This window comes from Filicampus tigris, chromosome 2 (assembly GCF_054856515.1).
Source record: "Filicampus tigris isolate MCC_2025a chromosome 2, RoL_Ftig_1.0, whole genome shotgun sequence".
NCBI lineage: Eukaryota > Metazoa > Chordata > Actinopteri > Syngnathiformes > Syngnathidae > Filicampus > Filicampus tigris.
Window position 1 is genome coordinate 6,377,211 of NC_141218.1, and position 20,933 is coordinate 6,398,143.

At 41.6% G+C, this 20,933-nt stretch overlaps 1 protein-coding gene across 23 annotated transcripts in view; it reads left to right on the plus strand.

Moving 5' to 3' along the window:
- LOC147151059 (adhesion G protein-coupled receptor L3) overlaps positions 1 to 20,933 on the plus strand; it is a 129,110-nt gene that overhangs the window by 77,918 nt on the left and 30,259 nt on the right. For all 23 annotated transcript variants that reach the window (XM_086014345.1, XM_086014360.1, XM_086014274.1 and 20 more), the window contains 6 exons: positions 6,454 to 6,798; positions 8,240 to 8,343; positions 9,759 to 9,944; positions 10,913 to 10,951; positions 17,238 to 17,421; positions 19,750 to 19,872. In XM_086014345.1, the coding sequence (XP_085870471.1) occupies positions 6,454 to 6,798; positions 8,240 to 8,343; positions 9,759 to 9,944; positions 10,913 to 10,951; positions 17,238 to 17,421; positions 19,750 to 19,872 (981 nt within the window). The remainder of the gene's footprint in view (positions 1 to 6,453; positions 6,799 to 8,239; positions 8,344 to 9,758; positions 9,945 to 10,912; positions 10,952 to 17,237; positions 17,422 to 19,749; positions 19,873 to 20,933) is intronic.

The window sequence follows — 20,933 nt, forward strand, 5'->3', positions numbered from 1 at the left end:
TTCTCCTCCTGACTTGCGATTATTGCTCTACGAGTCGTCATGAACATTAGTCTGTGGAGAAAATGATAACCGCAAAATCCTAAAATATAGTGAAAAAAAATTCAAAATAAAATTAAGTACATACCATTGAAAAATAACTGACTATGTTGTAAAACCTGGGCTTATAAAAACACGATAAAAACAGAGTACTTAAGGCAAAATTAGCCGTCAATAAACCAGGAAAATTTGGGCAAGTTAACTTAAAACAACACCGATATCTTAAAACTAGTGTACCTCTTTTTCTTATACTCAATACCAAGTTGTAATATCCTATTAAAATATTTAGGGAAAAAATAGCTTGAAATAAGACCCTTAAAAGCCTCAGTGTACAAAAATATCGCAGCACCTGTTCAGAAGAATAACATTTTGAAATATTTTGGGTGGCTGTGGGAAAAGTCATCAGATTTCATTGTGAAAGTGACATTTAGGTTATTTTATTGCTGTCAAATGTCAAAACGGGTCAAATTTGACCTGAGCAGTATTTGTGGTTTACAGTTCGTGGATGTAGCACCTTTCATGGGAGCAAATGCTGCTTAAAGGTATTTCAAGTGGTAATCAAAAATTTGTGTGTGTGTGCGCGTGCGTATTGCTGTTTCTCAAATATGCAGCATGCGTTGGTGAACAGATGGTGCTTGAGGAGTTTCTTAAAAATGTCCAGGGAAACAGCATGATGGATTTTAATACCATTGTGACCCCCGCCATACTAACTTGGAGTGCGCATCAAGTAAAAAATATAAACAGAGATCCCATTAAGCAGATGTTAAACAGGGGAAGCAAATAAAAAAATAAATAAGTAAAAAAAAAAAAGGTTAATGCAGGGGTGTCAAAGTCAAATGGACGGAGGGCCAAATAAAACTTTTTGTGACGAGCCGAGGGCCGGACTGATAGAATGTTCATTGAAATTTTAAAAAATGTCCCGTTTGGATCGGTCCTTCGCGCCTGCTGATGATGTCACGCTGTATTTCTGTCTTTGCCTCTATGTTTGTCACCCCCCTGTCTGTTGTGTTTTTATGTTCGGAGTTACTAAACAAAAAATAAAATAAAGTACATTACTGCTACTTTTACGTACGTCACTTCCGCTCGTGACCCGAGAAGAAGCCGCTGCCCGTCTTGTGAAACAAGATCCGTGGAACGTTTGCGTTTCTCCTGCCAAACTGGAAACAATTTTCTGGTTGACTCGGGCTGCAAGATTGTATGAACTGTACATAATGTGAAGTAAAACGGAGAGGATCATATGATTGGTATGATGTCTCTATCTGACTCTATTTTAGAGTGGCAAGGTATGAATGTGGATGCTCCTGTCAGAAAACACAGGCCTGTATTCCACTTGACGCGTCTATTTATTGTGGTCTGCAACAACACAGGCAAAGAATAACCTAGCAACATCATCCAATGCATATCCATTAGTTAACAAAATGCCTAAACATTACAATTCTCCGTATTGAGCAATTAAACAGCCAAACAATACAATACACATTCACGTTTCATCACTAGAATAGTTAGCATACTAGCCGAAATAACTAACTAGTGTTCATCAACGTGACATCACTCACGAGAACATATCCAGGCTATTATGTTCAGCAGTTACCTGACACGAACCTAAATGATTAAACTCTTTTTAACATTTACACACAACAACAAACGTGGTGAAACACGGGAAATCTGCAACTACTGAGTTTGCTGGCACAAACTAACTACTAGCTAGCTGTGCCGAAGGAGGAAAAAGAAAAGAAACCACGTCTCTCGCTATCAACACTTAGCGCTCGAGGAGAGTTCAATGCCTGCTCACAGTGTGGGACATCTCACTACTACATCGAAACTCAATGAATTTATCAAATGCCAACAATTACTAATAATAAAACAACGTGACATTTCCAAAATGAAGTATTTCTTAATAAAGCGTGTTTTACTCCGAATAACTTTTCACCACAATCCAATTCTGAAAGCCACGAAAAGTGACGTGAAGTCTTCAGTCGGCACGTAGACGACCGAAGGACGAGCCTCGCAAAAGTAGCGGTAATGCTCGTTATGACAATAGCCGGGGGGTGGCAAACATAGATGCAAAGAAATATATTACAGAAATGGTGGAACGTATTGGGTTGTCTGTGTTGTGGTCGAATTTGTGTCTTGCCAAGTTGCGTTGTTTCCGTGGTTAATGAATGCATCGTGCGGCTCGTTGGATGGGAGGGCATGCGAGCCAGAGTAACGGAGGACGAAGAGGAGAGTCGTTGCTCTTTTTTAACTGAACGGTTGTCGTACTGTATTGCCGTCGGCTGCGGCCCACAGTAGCCGGTTGGACTAATAAAAACGTTATAATTAAACTACGTCTGTGTTCTCGGAAGACGCTACAATATATTTTAAAGCGTGACGTCATGGGCAGGCGCAAAGGACCCGATCACATCTGCTACCCACGCCGGATCTAATAATAAAGCAATATCATCCCAGGGGCCGTAGAAAACCACCTCCACATCCGGCCCGCGGGCCTTGACTTTGACATAAGTGGGTTAATGGATGACATCTTGCATCGACTATCCAATCTTCTCGGGTGTGTTTGAAAGTGCCGATTGCAGGTGCAACTATGCATAAAGGTTGCAATACTCAAATGAGGAGGTAATTGGGTTCAGCACAAGGCTGGAAAGAGTCACTTTCCCCGTCTAATTCCTCGCTACCCCCGAAAGCCCTTTTCGGGCCTCGTTTGATCTGCGAAACTTTCGACGAGTTCCACGTAGCGGATTCGTTTGGTAATGCCTCCTCCTCCTCCCGGAGCCGAGTGGAGCCGGCTTATCTAATTGCACGAGCCAAGGGCCTTGGGATAGCGAGCGACGGGGCTAATTAGCTCGCTTTGAAATGAAGCGCAAAGCTCCGCGTGGGGGTGGGCTATGAAGCTCATTTATTTGTGTGTTTTTTTTTTAATTATTGTTCTTGTAAATGTTGCCATTAAAGCAAAGTAGAAATGATCAGAGGACTCTCCATAACATAATTAGACAGCATGTGGAGCCTTTTCATCAAACTCCGTGGCGACTATGATGGTCGAACTCCATTTTCACAAGATTAGGAAAAATTCCCATTCCCTCATTTGGGAAGCTCACATAGATTCCTGAAGGTGAAGCGTTCTTTGATTTGTTGTGATGCGTTGAGAAATAACCAGAGATAAACAACAATATATGTGAAAGCCATTGCAAAGTGAGAATAACAAGAATTGTTTTGGCCATGCCATGACTTTGTCAGTGTCTCGATGAATCTCTCCTTCATGATAGTAAGGGCTCATGTCTATCTATAATAAATAGGCAAATGCTGTTATATATCATCCACTCCAAAATGAGTTTCAGCTTTTGTCCTTAAGCCATCGTATTATGGCTCCTAAGAGGAGGACAAAAAGTCTTCAGGTCTCATTTATTCCAAGTGCAATTTATTTACTTAATGGCAACTGGCTCTTAAGTTACTCGTGGTCTTTATTACTATTGGGTATTTGCACATCTGCATGTAGGCCATTATTATTTAATTTTTAATTTTTTTGCAATAATGGAAAATAATTATCTATTGATGGTGTTTGATGTTTTGTCTTTTTTTAAATTTTGTTTTTATATATATATATATATATATATATATATATATATATATATATATATGTGTATATATATGTGTATATATATGTGTATATATATGTGTATATATATATATGTATATATATGTGTATATATATATGTGTATATATATATGTATACGTGTGTAAATATGTGTGTATATGTATGTGTACATATGTATATATATATTTATATATATATATGTGTATATGTGTGTGTGTGTTATTACAATAACATTAAAATTTATTTTGATGGGAATACGCACATTTAATTACAAATCAATACAATAATAAAACATACCATCATCATCATAATGGGACTTGCAATCATGCCTTTCCCTGTGCTATGATTCGACAATAGTGATACATATCATGTAAATTTTTTATTTTGTGATCCCTGCATGATATGTCTGCCTTTTTTCACTTGAGATGGCTTTTTTTTTTTTTAAATGATACAATCTGTCCATCCTGCATCCGCTCCAATACTTTAATTCCCTTATCCCAAGCAGCTCATGTGCACACCACCAGCTTATCAGCACTTGTGTTGCCTTCACTGACCTTCCGCCTGAATTTTCTCTTTAAAAAAATAAAAAGAGCCAAGAAAAACAGGTGAATAGCTCAACCTTCAATGCTGCACTTTTTATTTGATATTTGATTCACCATAATGTACATTTTGCTGAGTATGGTTGCAACCCTGTTATTGATTTACAATTAAATAAAGAAAGTTAAAAAGAAAAACTTTGATATCAACAGGGCAATGGGGTTGTGTTACTTTGAGGTTCACACTCCATTTTGGCTAAACAAATATGAATAATAGAAGACAGGACTTAGGCTAGCTGTAACCATGTTCAACGCAAACACTGTATCTTGATGCTGTCATTTCTGCTGAATCATGTTGCTCACTTTTCTTCTCATCCTTTAATGGCTAAAACGGTTTTAGGAACAGGGTTGCTTGTATGTGGAGGGACACAACTTCAAAGCATAATTGTGATTTGAAATATATCTGACAAAGACGAAATCAAATAAAAAAATCACCCCTCCCCATAAAGCTGATTTATAATATTGTATCTGTTATATTTGATGTGTAAGTTGTCATCAATAGGGAACTACAAAAGAAAAAAAATCCAATAGCTATTTGGTATTTTAAGCTATATTTTGCAATTTTATTTTTCTACAGCAACCATTACATTTTGTCACAGGCCAACTATAATTAACACAACAAGCGGTTTTTTTCCCCCCCTCTATTTTCTGCATGGATTATTTGAAATTTCATTTCAATGTCCTCCAATTCTGGAATGACCCATTTACAGTATGTGAGCGCCGCCGGCTCATTTCAATTACGGCCAAATTGACGCCGCTATTTACCGAGAACCGGATGCGCTCTGTTTGAGGTCGTCATCACTCCTCCTCAAATGTAAATGCGCAATGGTCATTCATGAATAATGGACTTATTGCAGAGACGCCGGCGGCTGGGGTGCACTTGCCGACGAGATGGATGCTTGTGAAATCTGCGCGCTGATGTCGTCAATGATGTTGAATGTTTGGGCTTTTTTTTTTTTTATTAACGTCCCGGTGATGGGTGGGACTGTCAAACTCCCCGTGGGATGATGGAGCTTCTTTATATTTGTGGGCTCCCTTTCACTTACTCGGGATGTGCAATGCTGAGGCATGTCTTGCTGGGTCGTTCCATGTGAAGTCAAGCAGGAATTTTACCTTCAACGTCAACTTGTTCTGAAACTCTTCAGTAGAGACATATAGGCTAACACATTTGAGGCTAATTAGATTCTGATTAGCTGCTACATGCTGCTTGTTAGCCCAAGTGTGGTGTTCTGTTAGCATTAGCATAAAACTTGCTTTTTTTTTTCTTACATCAGCATACCAGAGATACAAATTAATACTAATGACGTTATATTACAATATTACATAATCGATTCCATTATCAGCGGGACTGCTTTTTTCCCCTAGAAACATTTCGATGAGTTTGTAGTGCGTGTGGAGATTTGTCGGCATTTACAAGGATGTCATCTCGTCTTGGGTAAACAACCTCATTAGCCAGCACCTCCTGGAGTGGCCGTCACATCCAGGAAATTAGGGTCCCGCTTTGTCTAGTGTCTGGAGGTCCACAATAGCAGCATGCCAAATGCAGATGCGTTTAGACAACACAGCTGGAAGTGCGTTAGCTATGCAAGCGGGGGTCCGCAACAAGCCCACGTGTTTGGCTCACGTCGCATAGCCGTATATCCGTCTCGAGCGCTGAATCGTACATCAATGTTGCCGCCATGTTGCATGTGGAAAAGTGGAGTTATGGGTGGAGGTGCCTCACTCATTCATTTGCTGTTTGGAGATACAGCAACTGTTTTGCAGTCAGCGCCACATCTCATAAGTTTGAGGCTGCGAAACTGTCGCGAGGGAAGAAATTTTTCTGTTTAGACTAGGGTGTGAGAAACTTTATGGCCGGTACACTGCTCCAACGCGCAGTACATGGTTATCTATGGCAGGTTTTTCAAAACAGGATCTGTTCTTGACAAAGCACGCAGCTCTACCACTAATGAAAACACTAAACTCAGGTGCAGGTGTTCACAAGGGAAGCCGGGGAAAGTCTATTCGGAGGATTGTGTGAGTTGCGTGCCTGTTTTTCAAATATATTCAAGAAAGAGGCAATCACTTTGCACACTTTTGAAGCTGTAATTACTTACATTCGATTACAGGGTAGATTCTTGTATTTCCAAAATGTGAACCAACTAACTCTCGGTGTGGTCTATATATACTTTATATCTATGGTTTGGTTTACCTGACACGATGTTGCCCCCACCCCTCAAATTCCTATCCAGAGTCTTCATCCTCGGTGATGGTCTACATGGACACGACAACCACCACCACGAGGACCACCACTCGTCCCACCACCACCACCGTCACCTTCACAGCGGCCAGGACAGGAACCACCAAATTGTCCACCACCACTACGGCCACCTCGACAACGGGTGCAGCGGCCCCCCCGAGGGCCCAGACACCGGTGGGACGCCTAGGCACGGGAGACGACGAACGGTCGCCACCTTCCTCCAGGTTTCCCAACGTCAGGGTGGAATACTGTAATCCTCTGGTCATGTTGGACATCTCTTGGCCCAAGACGGGGCAGGGAGTGGTTGCCAAGATGCCCTGTCCTCCTGGGACCATAGGTGATGTCCATTTTCATAAATACACATCATAAATATATCAAAATATACTGGATTACGTTATACGGCTTCTAATGAAACAAAAAGCTAGCTAGCAGATGCCGTGGTGTTGATTAGCACATAACTTGAACACTTGTTAAGGTAATTACTCGTAATTCAAAATAAAATGTAGCTAATTGTTATCTCGCTAGCTAGTGGGGTCTTTTTTGCTAGTTAGCTTGTAGATGCGGCGATGTCAGTCAAGAAAATGAATTATATAGTTGTCACACATTGAGTGACCACTTGTATCCCGTTGTAATCACCATAAACGTAAGCAAAATGCTAGCGAGTAGGCTAGTTAGCCGGCTCGTTAGTCAGCAGATGCCACAGCGTCAGTCAAGCAAATCGCATGTGCACGGTTGTTTTCCTGGTCACCTCACACACTATGCACCTGCTTGTTAATATGCAAATATAATCCACGATAACATTTTGCAACATTTTGGGGAACTATTTAGCTAGTCAGCTAGCTGCTGTCTCATTCTCGGTCAAGATCCCCGATAAATGGGAATCGCACAATTACCCCCGATGTGGCAATAGCATGGAGGGCCATAGGGTCAATGTACCCCAGCTTCCCGAGAAAGGAGCCAAGGCCAATTTGGTCCCCTGTAGATTTTTCTCGAGACGACCGGATCCCTGGCTTTCATGCAGAGGCGTTCAAACACCCGCACACACACTGTTATCTCATGAAGCCATCAAACATAAGTCTGTCTAAGGTGGACAGGGGAAGGAAATTATATGTCAATCAAAATAGATGCGCTGGTGCGCCTCGCCGAGCAGCCGAGCCCCGAGCGGCCAAGTACGAGCAAGGACACGATGATGTCACAAAATTCGGCTCGCTTTTGTTTTCTTCTTCTTGCTTTTCTTCTTCATTTGAGTTCTTTGATTATAGCAAGCTTTTAAAACCATGATGCATTTGCTCTACTTGATTAGTTCATGCTTGATCTTTGCTTTTTTTTTTTGTCATTGGTTTTCTCTATTTTTTATCTCTTGTTTATTTCTTCTGTCCCGTTGTCTTGTTTTGTTTTCCTTTTCCTTTCTTGTCCCTCTTCCCCCTTTCTCTGCCCTTCACCTCACCTGTTGTCTCTTTTGTGATGACAGCACCGTGGCCTCTCAACTTATTTTCCCCTTGCTTTTATCTCTTGTTTTTCCTCTATTTGTCCTTTTCCTTCTTTTGCTTTCTTTTTCTCCACTCCAATTTATTTTTGAGTTTTCTTTCCTTTTTTTTTTCTTATGACTTTTCTTTCCTTTTGGTTTCACTTTCTCTTCTATTAATTTGCTTGGTCTTGTCTTTCTATTTTTCTTCTTTGTTATTTTTCTTCTCTTCTGTGTTTCTTTCCTGCACTCCAAAACCTCTTGTCTCGAGTGCCAGGTTTTGATGAGGCTGTTGTTATTCCTCCTCTCTCAGGCGTGGCCTCCTACTCTTGCGTGGGTCCCGAGGGCTACTGGGACCCTCAGGGGCCTGACTTCAGCAACTGCACCTCCCCCTGGGTCAACATCATCAGCCAGAAGGTATCCGAACGCCCTCAATTCCTGTTGGCCGCGTTTGGAAAAAAAAAGGATCGAAGCACAATGCAAATCAAAGATACTCCGAGGACCTAAGATTTTCTGGCTTTTTCTCCTTTGTCTGGTCTTAATTGCTCAATTAATGTTATTGATTAGCTGCAGGGATGTCAGTGTGTGTGGGCGCTTGGGCTTCTAATAAACAGCTGTGTGGCAATAAAAAATAAAAAGAATCCATACGACTATCACCGTCAGAGTGAGAAAAAGTGATCACAATTTATCATCATTATCGCCATATTGCTAAATGAAATATGTTAGGGATTGGCTAACAGGAGTGCCTCAAGTCAAAACATTAGGTACACTTGCCCAATCTTACCAGAGACAAAGCATCAATGCGCCAAATATTACAAACATTTAAAAAACAAAAAAAGTATGAGACCAAATTTTGAACAAATAGCTATTCTACCTGATATGTTTCTTTTCACCAAAATCTTGTTTTCTCTACTTTTTAGTCAGAAATTCGTGTTGGAATGACCTTCTGTTAAAGGTTAGGCAAGCCCCCTCACTGTCCATCTTTAAAACTACAACTCAAAACACATTTTTATTCTATGACTGTCGACTCAGCCTGAGGCTTGGCATTGTTTTATTGTGTTTACCGGTCTTGTTATTAATTTGTTTTAACTGTCTTTATATGTGCAACTTTTTTACTTTACAGCACTTTGTATGCAGCTGTGGTTGTTTTTAAAGCGCTCTATGAATAAAGTCGAATTTAATTTAGTGTTCTACTGCTGATTACTAAAGAACAAACAAAACTAGGAAAAAATAAACTTTTTTTTTTCTTCTTCTGGGAAAACAAAAAAAGTCGACTGCTTCTTTTGGTAGGGTTGATGCTTATGCTCTCTCAGAACACAATATTCTGTGAGTCATGAAAGTTCAGTCAAAATGCTCTGAAACGGTGATCAATAAGAACTCAGCTTTGAAAACGGCTGCCGTTGAATAAAAATGCAGAATCCGCCGTAATCCGTTAGCTCGCTCAAAGCAGATGGCCAAAAATTTAGAATGCATAGAAGCACCGAGAAACCGTCGGTCTTCTAGCCCCTTCCTCCCTGAAGCGGCAACGTTTTTGTATATTACTTTCATAAAGGCATAACACTATCAAGGGAGATCCCTCACTAATAGTTTGCAATTCCATAATTGCGTGTGATATTGCCCCCAGTGTACACACGGCATTAATTGAGTTTACGGAAGCGGCAAGTCTGCTCAACGCAAAGGCTAAACTGCATTCGTTTGGCGGGGCCACGGGTTTCTGTGCCGCCATTCGTCATCTGCAGCTGCCGTGAGGCAATAGCCATTCATTCCCGCAGGTGCGAAGCCACGCGCGCCTGGCCGCCATCGCTCATTTCAACCGCCGCTTGCCGTTTCAGTTGAAAGCGGGCGAGACGGCGGCGGTGATCGCCCGCGAGCTGGCCGAGCTGACCAAGAGCAACCTTCAGGCGGGGGACATCATGTTCACGGTGAGGGCCATGGTGCAGCTGGTCGATCTCCTCGATGTCCAGTTGCGCAACCTCACGCCGGGTGGGAAGGACAGCGCGGCGCGGAGCCTCAACAAGGTATTCCGACTCGTGATGTCGCGCTTAACATCGCTAGCGACGCCGCAACTGGTGTGGGATCAATTCCATTGCCCCGTTGACGACAAAAGGTGTCGTTCATCCTGGCTAATGGGGGGGCCTGGAAAAATCAGGGTGGGGCCTGAATATTTCTCTCACTGAGCACAATCCCAACACATCGTATAGTAGTAGTAGTTCATCTTCCTTGGACAACCACAATGATGCCGTTCTTAATATTCAAGAAAAAAAACCCACCATGAAACACAAATTCTGTGTTAATTTTTTTTCATGAATCTCACACGTCAATCTGGGTGGGCCTGTGCCCACCCAGGCCCACCCATGACTCCGCCCCTGGTTCATCCCCACCTTCATTGGTATTCCCCCCAGAAGCAGCAGTGAAGTGGTCCTATCCTTGGTCAATGCTTGCCATTAAGGCCCGTTTATCCCCCGCATCGATTGGTCGTAGAGCCCAGCCATAATGACTGCGTAGCTGCTGAGTGGCCAAACGCGAATTGCAATCGGCAGTGAAATTCAAATCTCCGCCATTAATTATGCCCGGGCGGCTTCACTCGGAACAACACCTGTTCCGGACTCAAGACGCAGATGTCCCCGTTGAGATTTTTAGCATCGGTGTAAGAGGGAGGCAGGAGCGAGGATTTTATAAGACCCTCTTCCGAATAAAGTCTCATATTGCCCTGTTGCTAACGTTATGACGAGCAAACGGCTCGAAAAGTCGATTGGCTTTTGAATGGCTTTGATTCATTCACTGTACGTTTCATTGGCAAACCTATTTAGGGGATGGAAACACTCCAGCTCAAGAGTTGTGAGTGGAAGTCAGTGGGGTGTCTGGTTAGCAACTCGTCTGTGAAGTTACTCCAGATGCTGCACGATACATGGTGGTGAATTTCATCCTCTCGCCTGACATACTTGACTTCTTCTGCTTACAATCGCCTTTTTTCTCCGCTCGACAGCTGCAGAAGAGAGAACGCTCCTGCCGTTTTTATGTGCAGGTATGTGGATTTTCATTTTTTTGTTTTTTTTGCTTTCCATTTTCATCGGTGCTGTTGGTCGTATTTGACCCACAAGCCTCTCTTGTTCAGTGTCATCTAAAGTCTATATAAAGATATGATGGAGATCAGGTGTCAATTCACTCAATAGGTCGTGTAAAATCTTACTGTTATTGTGAATGGCAACTGGTGGGTACTCAGGTTAATTGTACCTTCTTCCCTCCACTGGAAGCACGTTTAATTGTTCTGCCTGTCGCTATTAATCACCGGCATAGGTAGATGAACAGTGATATCTGATTCGTAGTCCGCAAATGATACTTCACGACCAATTAAGTGTAATTGCGTTGTTTACCGCAGCACACTTGATGATGACGATCCCGTGACACAGTAGTTGGGAATCGTTGCTCTAGTTATTTTTACCAGGTAGTCATCTGTAATATGTTGTCATCTCAGATTGTGGTTCGTCAACCGACCAACCCTATACATTTGCTGTGATTTGCCTGGAACGGTCACTTGGATTCTCTTTTCAATTTCATTTCAATCCAAATGATCTCATTTTTGTAGTACTTTAGCGCCATTGATTTATTCGTCCAAACTTAAAGCTTTTAAGCCACCAAAAGCGACGACTCCAGTAAGTAAGTAAGTAAGTCAATTCCGAAGTCAGCTAAAGTCCTGGCATGTTATGATTGGTCCTGATACATAATGAATGAGTGTCCCAATTTTGGGAAACCGCCTCGATCACAACACTCAGCTACTTTGCAAGGCCGCTGCCAGAGTGCGTGATTTGCTCCCCGCGGGTGACATTTTTGCTGTCGTCAGTTTTCTTTTTCCGACCATGAAAACTGTCGTAAATTATGGTTAACGTTGTGCTTTACTATATTGTGAAAACTAAACTACGGTACACTTGTCGTAGTAGTATTTAACAGGGATTTATACGGTTGCGTGGCTGATTTAAATCGGTTTGATTTTTTAAAATTTTTTTTTTATACCATATTTCATGAAACTAGCTAAGTGAATGTGGCGATGTGGGCTCAATTTAATTTTGTGAGTTTTGCGTTCTAAATGGCTAGTCATCAAACTTTGCCGCTTTGCGGGGGTCTACTCATGATAGACATGCCGACCAAATCTCATGTTCCCAACTAAGACTGGCTTCAGGGCCTGAATTTTCAGAAAATTCCATGATGATGCGTTCAGTCATCAAAGCTCCATGCTCCAAATTCATGTTGGAAAGTCCCCTGGAAATGACCCTAAAATGGCCGCTTTGAATTCAAATGGCAGACATTCTGTGTATTTTCCGAGCTGGATCTTTGAGGCTTTTTTTGTGGCTCTGCTCATAATAGAAATGCCTACCAAATTCCACGCAGCTGAGTGAAGCTGGCTTCAGGGACTGAATTTTAAAACGATTCCAGTCGCTGAACGCCGCGTGTGATTTCTCAGGCCGTGTATCACAGCCAATTTAATCGCAGGGAACATGACGCTTTGACAACAGAGCACATAATGATCACCTCACCGTGTTGTGTAGGAAAGCGGCCTTTTGATTGCGAGCAAACGCGGTAAAAATGGCGCCTGGAGGATATATTAATGGTGTCCAATTACGGCGATTACGTCCGTCCGTGTTTTAGCGAGCACCTCCGAAAGCTTTCTTCCGTTTAGTCGGCTTGACGGGAAGTTGAGGCTGCAGGCAAATTCCGCCACAGAAGATGAAAAACATCTCATGCCTTAGTAGGAACCAAGCGAGTGTGACTTTGTAGGACCCAGGGAGGATTTTGAAGCCCCTCATTAAAGCGACACCTTTGTTGGCGAGGATGACCAGGGGGAGTGTCACGGCGGGGCGGCGTGACCTTCCAGGGAGGCTCGATGATAAAAGAACACTCCCACCCCACCTCCCACCCCCCTCGCGAGTCAATTTGTCGGAAGATGAAGATATCCTCGTAAACAGAAAACTCATCTGGCCTGCAGTGCGAGAGTTCTGGCTGATTAATCGGAGTCTTAAAAGTAGGATTTTTTTTTTTTTTTTATTCCCTTCAGTATGGCGTCACCGTTCATAGCGTATTTATTTGACTGTGGATTTTACACTACATTAACATAGACTAAGTTATTCAGTACATTAATGGCGATATGCACACGAGAGGCATGGCGATCATTCCACATGAAGCTTCTCCAGCGTTCTGTCTCGTTATTGCTTCGTTTCTTAGTCACCGGCCAAAGAAATTGCCTTTGTGAAGACGTGCCCATGCTCGATACTGAGAATTTGGGGAAAATTCAGCCAAAGCCAGTTTCACTTAGCAACAGCAAATTTGCTTAGCATGTCCATTAGGAGATCCACAAGAAAGTCTCAATCGAAAGGGCCCATGCAGTACAACAAACATGAAGTCGGCTATTTAAGTTCGATGCGGTCATTTTAAAGTAATTCTGGACATTTTAAATAAAGTCCAGACCTCACAGCCAGTTTCACTCTGCAACATGAACTGCGGTTGGTGTGTCTATCAGGATTAGACACACCAAAAAAGCCTCAATGACATGAGTCGGAAGTCTGCCATTTTAATTTGATGCAGCCATTTTAAAAGTTATTTTGGCCATGGCAGAGTACGTTTATTTCTTACAGTCACTGTGACTCAAAACCATTGCTGACACACCATAGCGAACAACCAACGTAGCCGAGAAGTTGTTGTTTGTCATACCATCCACGTTCATGGTTTCATGAAATACAAATGCACACATATGCCAATCTTACCCAGCACACTCATAATACAATCAGGATGAAAGCTAAGTAAAAAGCAACATTTAGAATTGCGAAAAATTAAAGAGATTTTTTTTTTTGTGCGCGTGTGTGTGATTGTGCTTTAAAGATATGATTTGAATGAATGAGCCATCGATTGCAGAAACAGAAAAAAACAGGAAGTCCGCTTTTTTGATTTGTCACAGCCATTTTAGGCTCATTTTTGGCTATTTCCTTCAAAACAACTTTTTCCAATAAGAATTTGACAGATGTCCAGTGCTACATTGCGAAGCATTTGCATCAATGCGTACGGGCGGAGCATGGCAGCGAAATCCGATGATTCGCCATAAACGTCGTGATATCGATTGAGACAGCAATATGTAGTAAACTGACCATAATGACATCCGCGCCGACGGCCCACCGTCTCGCAAGGACGATAGCATCTCCGTCGTTGCTACGACAATAAACCTGACAGCCTCTCGCAAAGCCACTTGGTGAAGCAGAACATGTAAAAAGCGAAGCACACGCAATATTTCGTCAAATTTGAGAGCACAGGGCGAGTAAGTTTACCCTCCTTTGTTTTGCCTTCTTTTCATTCCCCGTCACTGAAAGAACTCGAATGAGGAGGAGAGGGGGAAGAATTCCAGGGGGTGTAAGGGGAAGAGGATCAGGAATCAATTCCCCGGACCCCCGAGTTCATTTCATCAATCAGTGCGACGCAGATAGAAGAGAACACAGCACAGGCCGGCCTGGACCGGCGCCAGGCGACTGGCTAATGTCTGTCTCATTTAAATGGAGCACGCATTGCAGCGCTTCACACCAGCTCATCAGTCGTTCGCTTCAACATGAGCATTTCCTCAAAAGAAAATTCATGCCAAGGCATCTTTTCAGGCAAATAAGGATCGCGATTCACGAAAAATCCGAACGTACACAAAACATATAGAACGGAATTTGTTCTTAGTCATTGAAGTATATTTATCTTAATTAAATGTATTTGTATTTCTTTCATTTTATTTCATACAAATTAAATACATTGTCATTTGTCACATATTTATTGCATTAGGTGTATTGTATTTTATTTGCATTTATTTGTGTTAATTTATTTTTTTCAATCAAATGAATGAAATATGATTAATGACATTTTTTTTTATCACAAACAGTATTGTATTTTATTTTAATCGTATATTTAAAAGTTACTGTAATAAATTCATTTGATTTTAATTAATCAATTTGTTTAAAATGTATGAAATTATAAATGTAAAAGAATAAAATAATACATTTATGATATACTTTACATACAACAAAATTGCATTTATTTTATTTTATTGTATTAAGATTTCATCTATTTCCTTTGAATTTATTTGATTTGAACACAGTTTCACGAATACAATTGAAATCAAATCAGATAATATTCATTATTATACTGAATGATTTTATGATAAAAATGTCAGCGTCTGGTTTTATTGAGAGTGCTGTTTGCATATTTGTAACCGTTACGCCCCGCAGTGCATTTTCCACGTGCCAACCAACACAAACTCGGTCTATGCGTCCATCATCTCCCATCTCAGGCATTTATTTCCTGTTGCGGAGAACAAAGGCAAGGCAAATGTCAGTTGCCTGAAGGGGCGGTGTTAAAAAAAAAAAAAAAAAAAGAGAACCACTTTAATTGAGAGCAACTCAACCTGCACCTCTCATGCGTAAAGTGTGATTGCAGAAAATAATGAATCATTACATCCGTGTTGTGTAAGTGTCTGTCGGGTTGCAATGCATCCAGACTGGTTCGGCAATCATCCTCAAATAGCGGCCACCGCGCCTCAAATAAATGCATCTGTGCGGAGAAAAAAAAAAAAAATCCCACCATGCATCGCCCGTACCTTGCGCAACTGTCATTATCATAGAAATAGGTCAGAGTAATCTGATGTGGCTATGTAATACAATGACAAATGTGGGCCTCCTCTCCAATAAACACCTTATCTCGCTCAAATAAGTCTGTTTCGGTTGTGCTAAATACTGGCTAAATACAATAGTTAGGATAATGCCGTTTTTAAAAATGATTTTTGAAAATGCATTTTAAAAAATGAATTCCTTCTTCCGAATAAACTTTCTTCGACCTCTACTATGCCGTGTTACCTAATACAGTTTTCATTTTATTTATTTATTTATTTTTTTATGATCTGGGTGAATTATGTTGATATAGGAATGGAATTTAAAATGAGGGCCTCCTTTATAATGAATACCTTACCTACCTCTAATATACCTTTACCTTATAAAAACCCTTTATTTTATGGTACAGGTAAATTAGACAGCTGATAAAAGAATGTAAGTTAAAAATGAGAGCCTCCTCCCAAATAAATGTAAATATTGTACCTATCTTAAAAACATACTGATACAAGAATGCAATTAACAATAAGGGCTACCGTTATCTCAAATACACCTACCGGTAATTACAAGTGCAAGTAACATTTTGATTATACGGTTCCATTTTAGAATAAATTGTTACAAGAATGTAATTAAAAATCAGCGTCTTCACTCGAATAAACGCCCGGTTATCTTTGGTGAGAAAATCTCTTCAAGCTGCTTTCCTTCACTGTTTTGATCAGGCATTCATTTGATAGCTCACCGAACAATTCTGCTAATCACCTTGACTTCGTCACCGTTTTTAGCAGTTTTTCCAAGAGACACTTTCATAATGAGGAGATTAAAAAAAAATGAAAATCTGTTAAATGAATCCTTTCCATGTTGTGTGTGCATAAAGTCGCTTTTGAAGATGAGCAAAGGCAGTGCCAGAGTTTTTTTTTCTTCCCAACACGTACAGTCAGCCATTTGAATGAACACCGTGCTCTCAAGCGATTAGCATTCAATGCTCGAATATCGCCATTGGCATTTTTAAATCATTAATGACTCTTAATTTTTCATCTTGTCTTGCAAATGTTCCGGTTTGTTCCCCCGCTTTACCCGCGCCAGCATTGTTGTTGGCGGTTTAAAGCGGGGCGTAATGGCCGCTCGTCGGCGTTAACGAGCGTCAGAGGCTCGCGCCGGGTAGTTATGCCAGCGGTAAATAGCCGGTTCATCCGCCGGCTGCTGTGCAGCAACGCCGTGGCGTTTTTCACCTGAGTGCTTTTTATGTGACGGGAATGTCAGCGCGGAAGAAAATCCATCACCGCCATTAAAGTCTCCACCTAGAGCCGCGTTTCGTAGGAATTCTTGCTTCTTTCTTCCGATTTGCCTTTGCTTTATTTACAGCTTTAAGAACCGCATTTGTTGTTTTGTATTTAATGCAGAACCACGTGTACAATCAATCCCTTTGTGTCATGTTATACTGCCCCCCGGTGGCCAAGACGGGGCACACCAGAAGGAGCGGCACAATGAATTGAATTGAACCATTAAATCATGATCCACAAACTGTTTAATTCTTTCTTTTTCATTAGGTTATTACTCTATGTTTTTATTAAGTGTGATATGTAGTGCCAGTTCAGTGCTCACTGGTATTTGTACTGGTAAAAAGACTTCCTAAAAATAAAGGCCTTTTCTCTGACGAAGACCTTAAACTGAAATTCAAAACACTTGCAGGCCATGGTGGAGACGGTGAACAATCTGCTCCAGCCGCAGACTCAGGAAGCGTGGCGTGAACTGAGCACGGGCGAGCAGCTGCGGGCGGCCACCACGTTGCTGGACACGGTTGAGCAGGGAGCCTTCGTACTCGCGGACAACCTGCTCAAGACCGACGTTGTGCAGGAGAACACCGACAACATACGTGAGTGCATTAGTTCGCAGATAAAAGAAATCGATGCCTCCCTCCAATAGTGTTGATAAATAATACCAATAAACAATTTGTTCTCAAATAGTTGATGCCATACCCCATACAATTTCCTCCCTCACATAGACAACTCCCATGATCATTTTTTTGTTTTAAAAAAGCCCGATATAATGCATAGTATTCTCTCAAATAATTTACACAGTGCTCCTATGAGTCTCCAAGTTTGTCATCCATTTAAGAAGAATAAAGCCTACCTCAACATGTTCATTATTTATGATGATGATGATGATGATGTTGAGGATGCCCTACTTAATATTCAGTGATGTATCCCAATTGATTTCCAACCCCTTAAGCCAAATAAACTCCCCGCCTCCAATTGACAATTCATATTGTCATTATTAGTGACAATAAGATTGATACGGTATATCATGTTTCCTTGAATAATAAAGCCCGCTTCCCCAAATAATCGTTTACTCAAGGCCAGTATGTGCCTCCCTCTGGTAGACACCTCCGATTGTCTTGTTTGTGAAGACAAACAATTTATTGTATTTCATTGACTAGTGGACATCCATTTCAAAGATACTTTGCCCCAATTAGTTGCTTAGTACATCTCCCTCAATTAATCACCTCCAGTTTTCAATATTGTGATAATAATCGCTGATACACCGTGTTTCCTCAAATACTCTGCATAGTGTACAAATTATTCATCAGGTGGGTCATCCACTTCAAATAAAGGCCTTCCTCCAATAGATGCCTCCCATTGTCATTAACTGTGAATTTGAAGAGCTGTGTGCACTGTAAATATTTCCTCAAATATTCAACGCCCCCAAACAGTCACCAGGTGTTCCTTGCACTTCCACTCCACGGTGGAAAATAAGTTTCAACCTCGAATCTTCTAGCAAAGGAAATTAGCATCACCCTCCTCTCTGAGTTTTAAGCCCCCCGCTACCATGGCAACCTAAAAATATAAAATATAGGTCTTGTGGCTCGTAAGGAAGCGGCAGCGAGGCGAATTAATAAAATGGATTTTATTATATCCGCCGCACAATTCATCTGGGTATTAGGGCGAATCCAGGCTCGTTCGGAAGGTGAACGAAACGACAGCGGCTCAACCCGGGGGAGACTTTACAGCTCGCGGTGGTAGGCTTGTTAATTACGTACCGGCGACATGTTTACTAGGCCTGGCCTCTCTTGTTTGCGCTGTACCGCACCTTCCATAACCAGAATAAGGTGGCCCATTTCAGCATCGGTGATTACTGCGACTCATTATCGATCCCCTGTTTTAGAAATGGACGTCCTTTGTCTGCTTCTGGGTGCACTCATCTCGCCCACAGATTCCTGCAGATTAGCGTGTTAGCCTAAAGCATTTTTACGCAACCGCGAGGGGGCTGATGCTGAATAGAAATGCTACCAAAATTCTAAAATGTAGGCACACTTTTGAGCAAATTGTTAAGCTACCTCGGTGTCCTATATTAAGGTAATAAACAAGTAGACGCCATGCCCCAGTTAGTCACCCAGTGAGTCATCCTCTATAGCTAATCAACCGCCTCCCATTTCAATTATCGGTGGTACAGTATTTCCTCAAATAACTGACGCTGCACTCCAAATAGTCACGAGGCACATCATTCACTCACTGAACCCAAATAAATGCCTCTCAGTGTAAATAGATGCCGACCCATGATCACTAATTGTTATAATGAGGACCTAGATACAGTATTTCTTGAAAAAAAATGGATGTCATACCCCATTAAGGCACTCGGTACATCATCCCCTGAAAAAAAATGATACTATACTTCGATAGGGCACTTTGTGCATCATCCCCTGAAGACAAATAAATGGCTCCCTCAAATTGCTGCTTCCTGTTATCCATTTTGTTTTTTATGACAAGCATTATACGGCATTTCCTCAAATAAGACACCCTGTCACAATTAGTCAGTAGGTGTGTAGTCTACTGAAGCCAAATGAATGCCTGCCATTGTTATCATTAGCGGTAATGATGACTAAATATATGCCACTGTCCCCCAATCAGTTCCCCAGAGTGTGATCCACTTAGTAATAATAATAAAATATAAACATTCATTTCTCAAATAAATATCCCAAATAGACACCTACATTAATAATTGCTCTTTATAATTACATCTTATATGCAGTACAGCATTTTCTCAAATACTTGATGCCATAGCCCAAGTAATGACTCAGTGTGTCATCCACTAAAGCCAAATAAATGCCTCCCTCAAGTAGATGCCTCCCATTATAGTTATCGATAGTTATGATGACCATATGCTGTACTTCCTCAAACAATCGAGGCTTTAATTGTGTGTACAGAGTTGGAGGTTGCACGGATGAGCACCGACGGTAATTTGCCTGACCTGAAATTCCCCCAAACGGGCGGACAGGGCAGCTCCATCCACCTGTCTGCCAACACGCTGAAGCAACATGGAAGAAACGGCAAGTACCTTTAGCCGGTTGCATCCCGTTTGATTCTTTCCTGCCCTATCAAGTTGTATTGCCCGTTACTGTGTTGTAGTGAATCCTAACGAATGTTATCATGGCAAATACTCCGGTAAATTGATAGCTATAGCTGCGTATCATCTTCAAAGCCGTGATGGCTAACATTGGCGTTCTGAAGAATATGACCCAAGGGTAAGCGCACAGGCTGAACAAAAAGGGTTAAAGGACAGACCCTTGAGGTCTGACTGGACACCGTGGACTGACTGTCTGAGAAATGAAGGGCAGATATACACAGAAAAAAATATTTACACACTTATTCACAGTAGCCTGGGCAACTACGTACAGTCTCCTGTAAATAGCGTAGCATAATAGCAGCACAACGCTACATTGCACTGCTTCTTTTTTTAGGCGCCTTCTAGTCCAATAATTATAGTTGGACGTACATGTAGGAACAGAAATGGACTTATACAGTCCACCTGCCTTTAATGGTTTGCAAATTAGGTGCTTACATACAGCAAGAACAATGCCTCTTTTAGAATGCATTCAATGCAAATGCTGTCGCCACACAGCGGGATGAAAAAAGCCCGCGTCTGTAGCCGTCATTCTCACAGGACGGCAGGATGTATTTCCTGCCGACATCCAGTGTTATATGACCCAAATTGTTTTCCTTTCATCTAGCTGAACGATCGAAGTCACGGCGGGGGGTAACTTTGCCGTTGAAAAGTGAGATGGAGGGAGGTGGGGAGTGAATATGAATGAGCGCGGGCGGCGATGATCAACAAGGAAAATGGCTCTCTTTGTCATCAGAGCCAATGTATGAGTGGTCGCCACAACGTGCAATTTCAAGTAATTGTTTGTTGATGTCAGTATGTTTTTCCATTTTTTTTTTTTTGTCACCACACAGAATTGCCTCTGTAACACTGGTCTTATTGTGAGCAGTTTAACCGCACATCACTCTGGGTTCCGGTGTTAACAACGTTTCTTCCAGGGATACGAACGGCAATCGCGATGAGCTCATGGTTCACGCTATTTGTTGTCCAAGGATTCCAACTCAAATT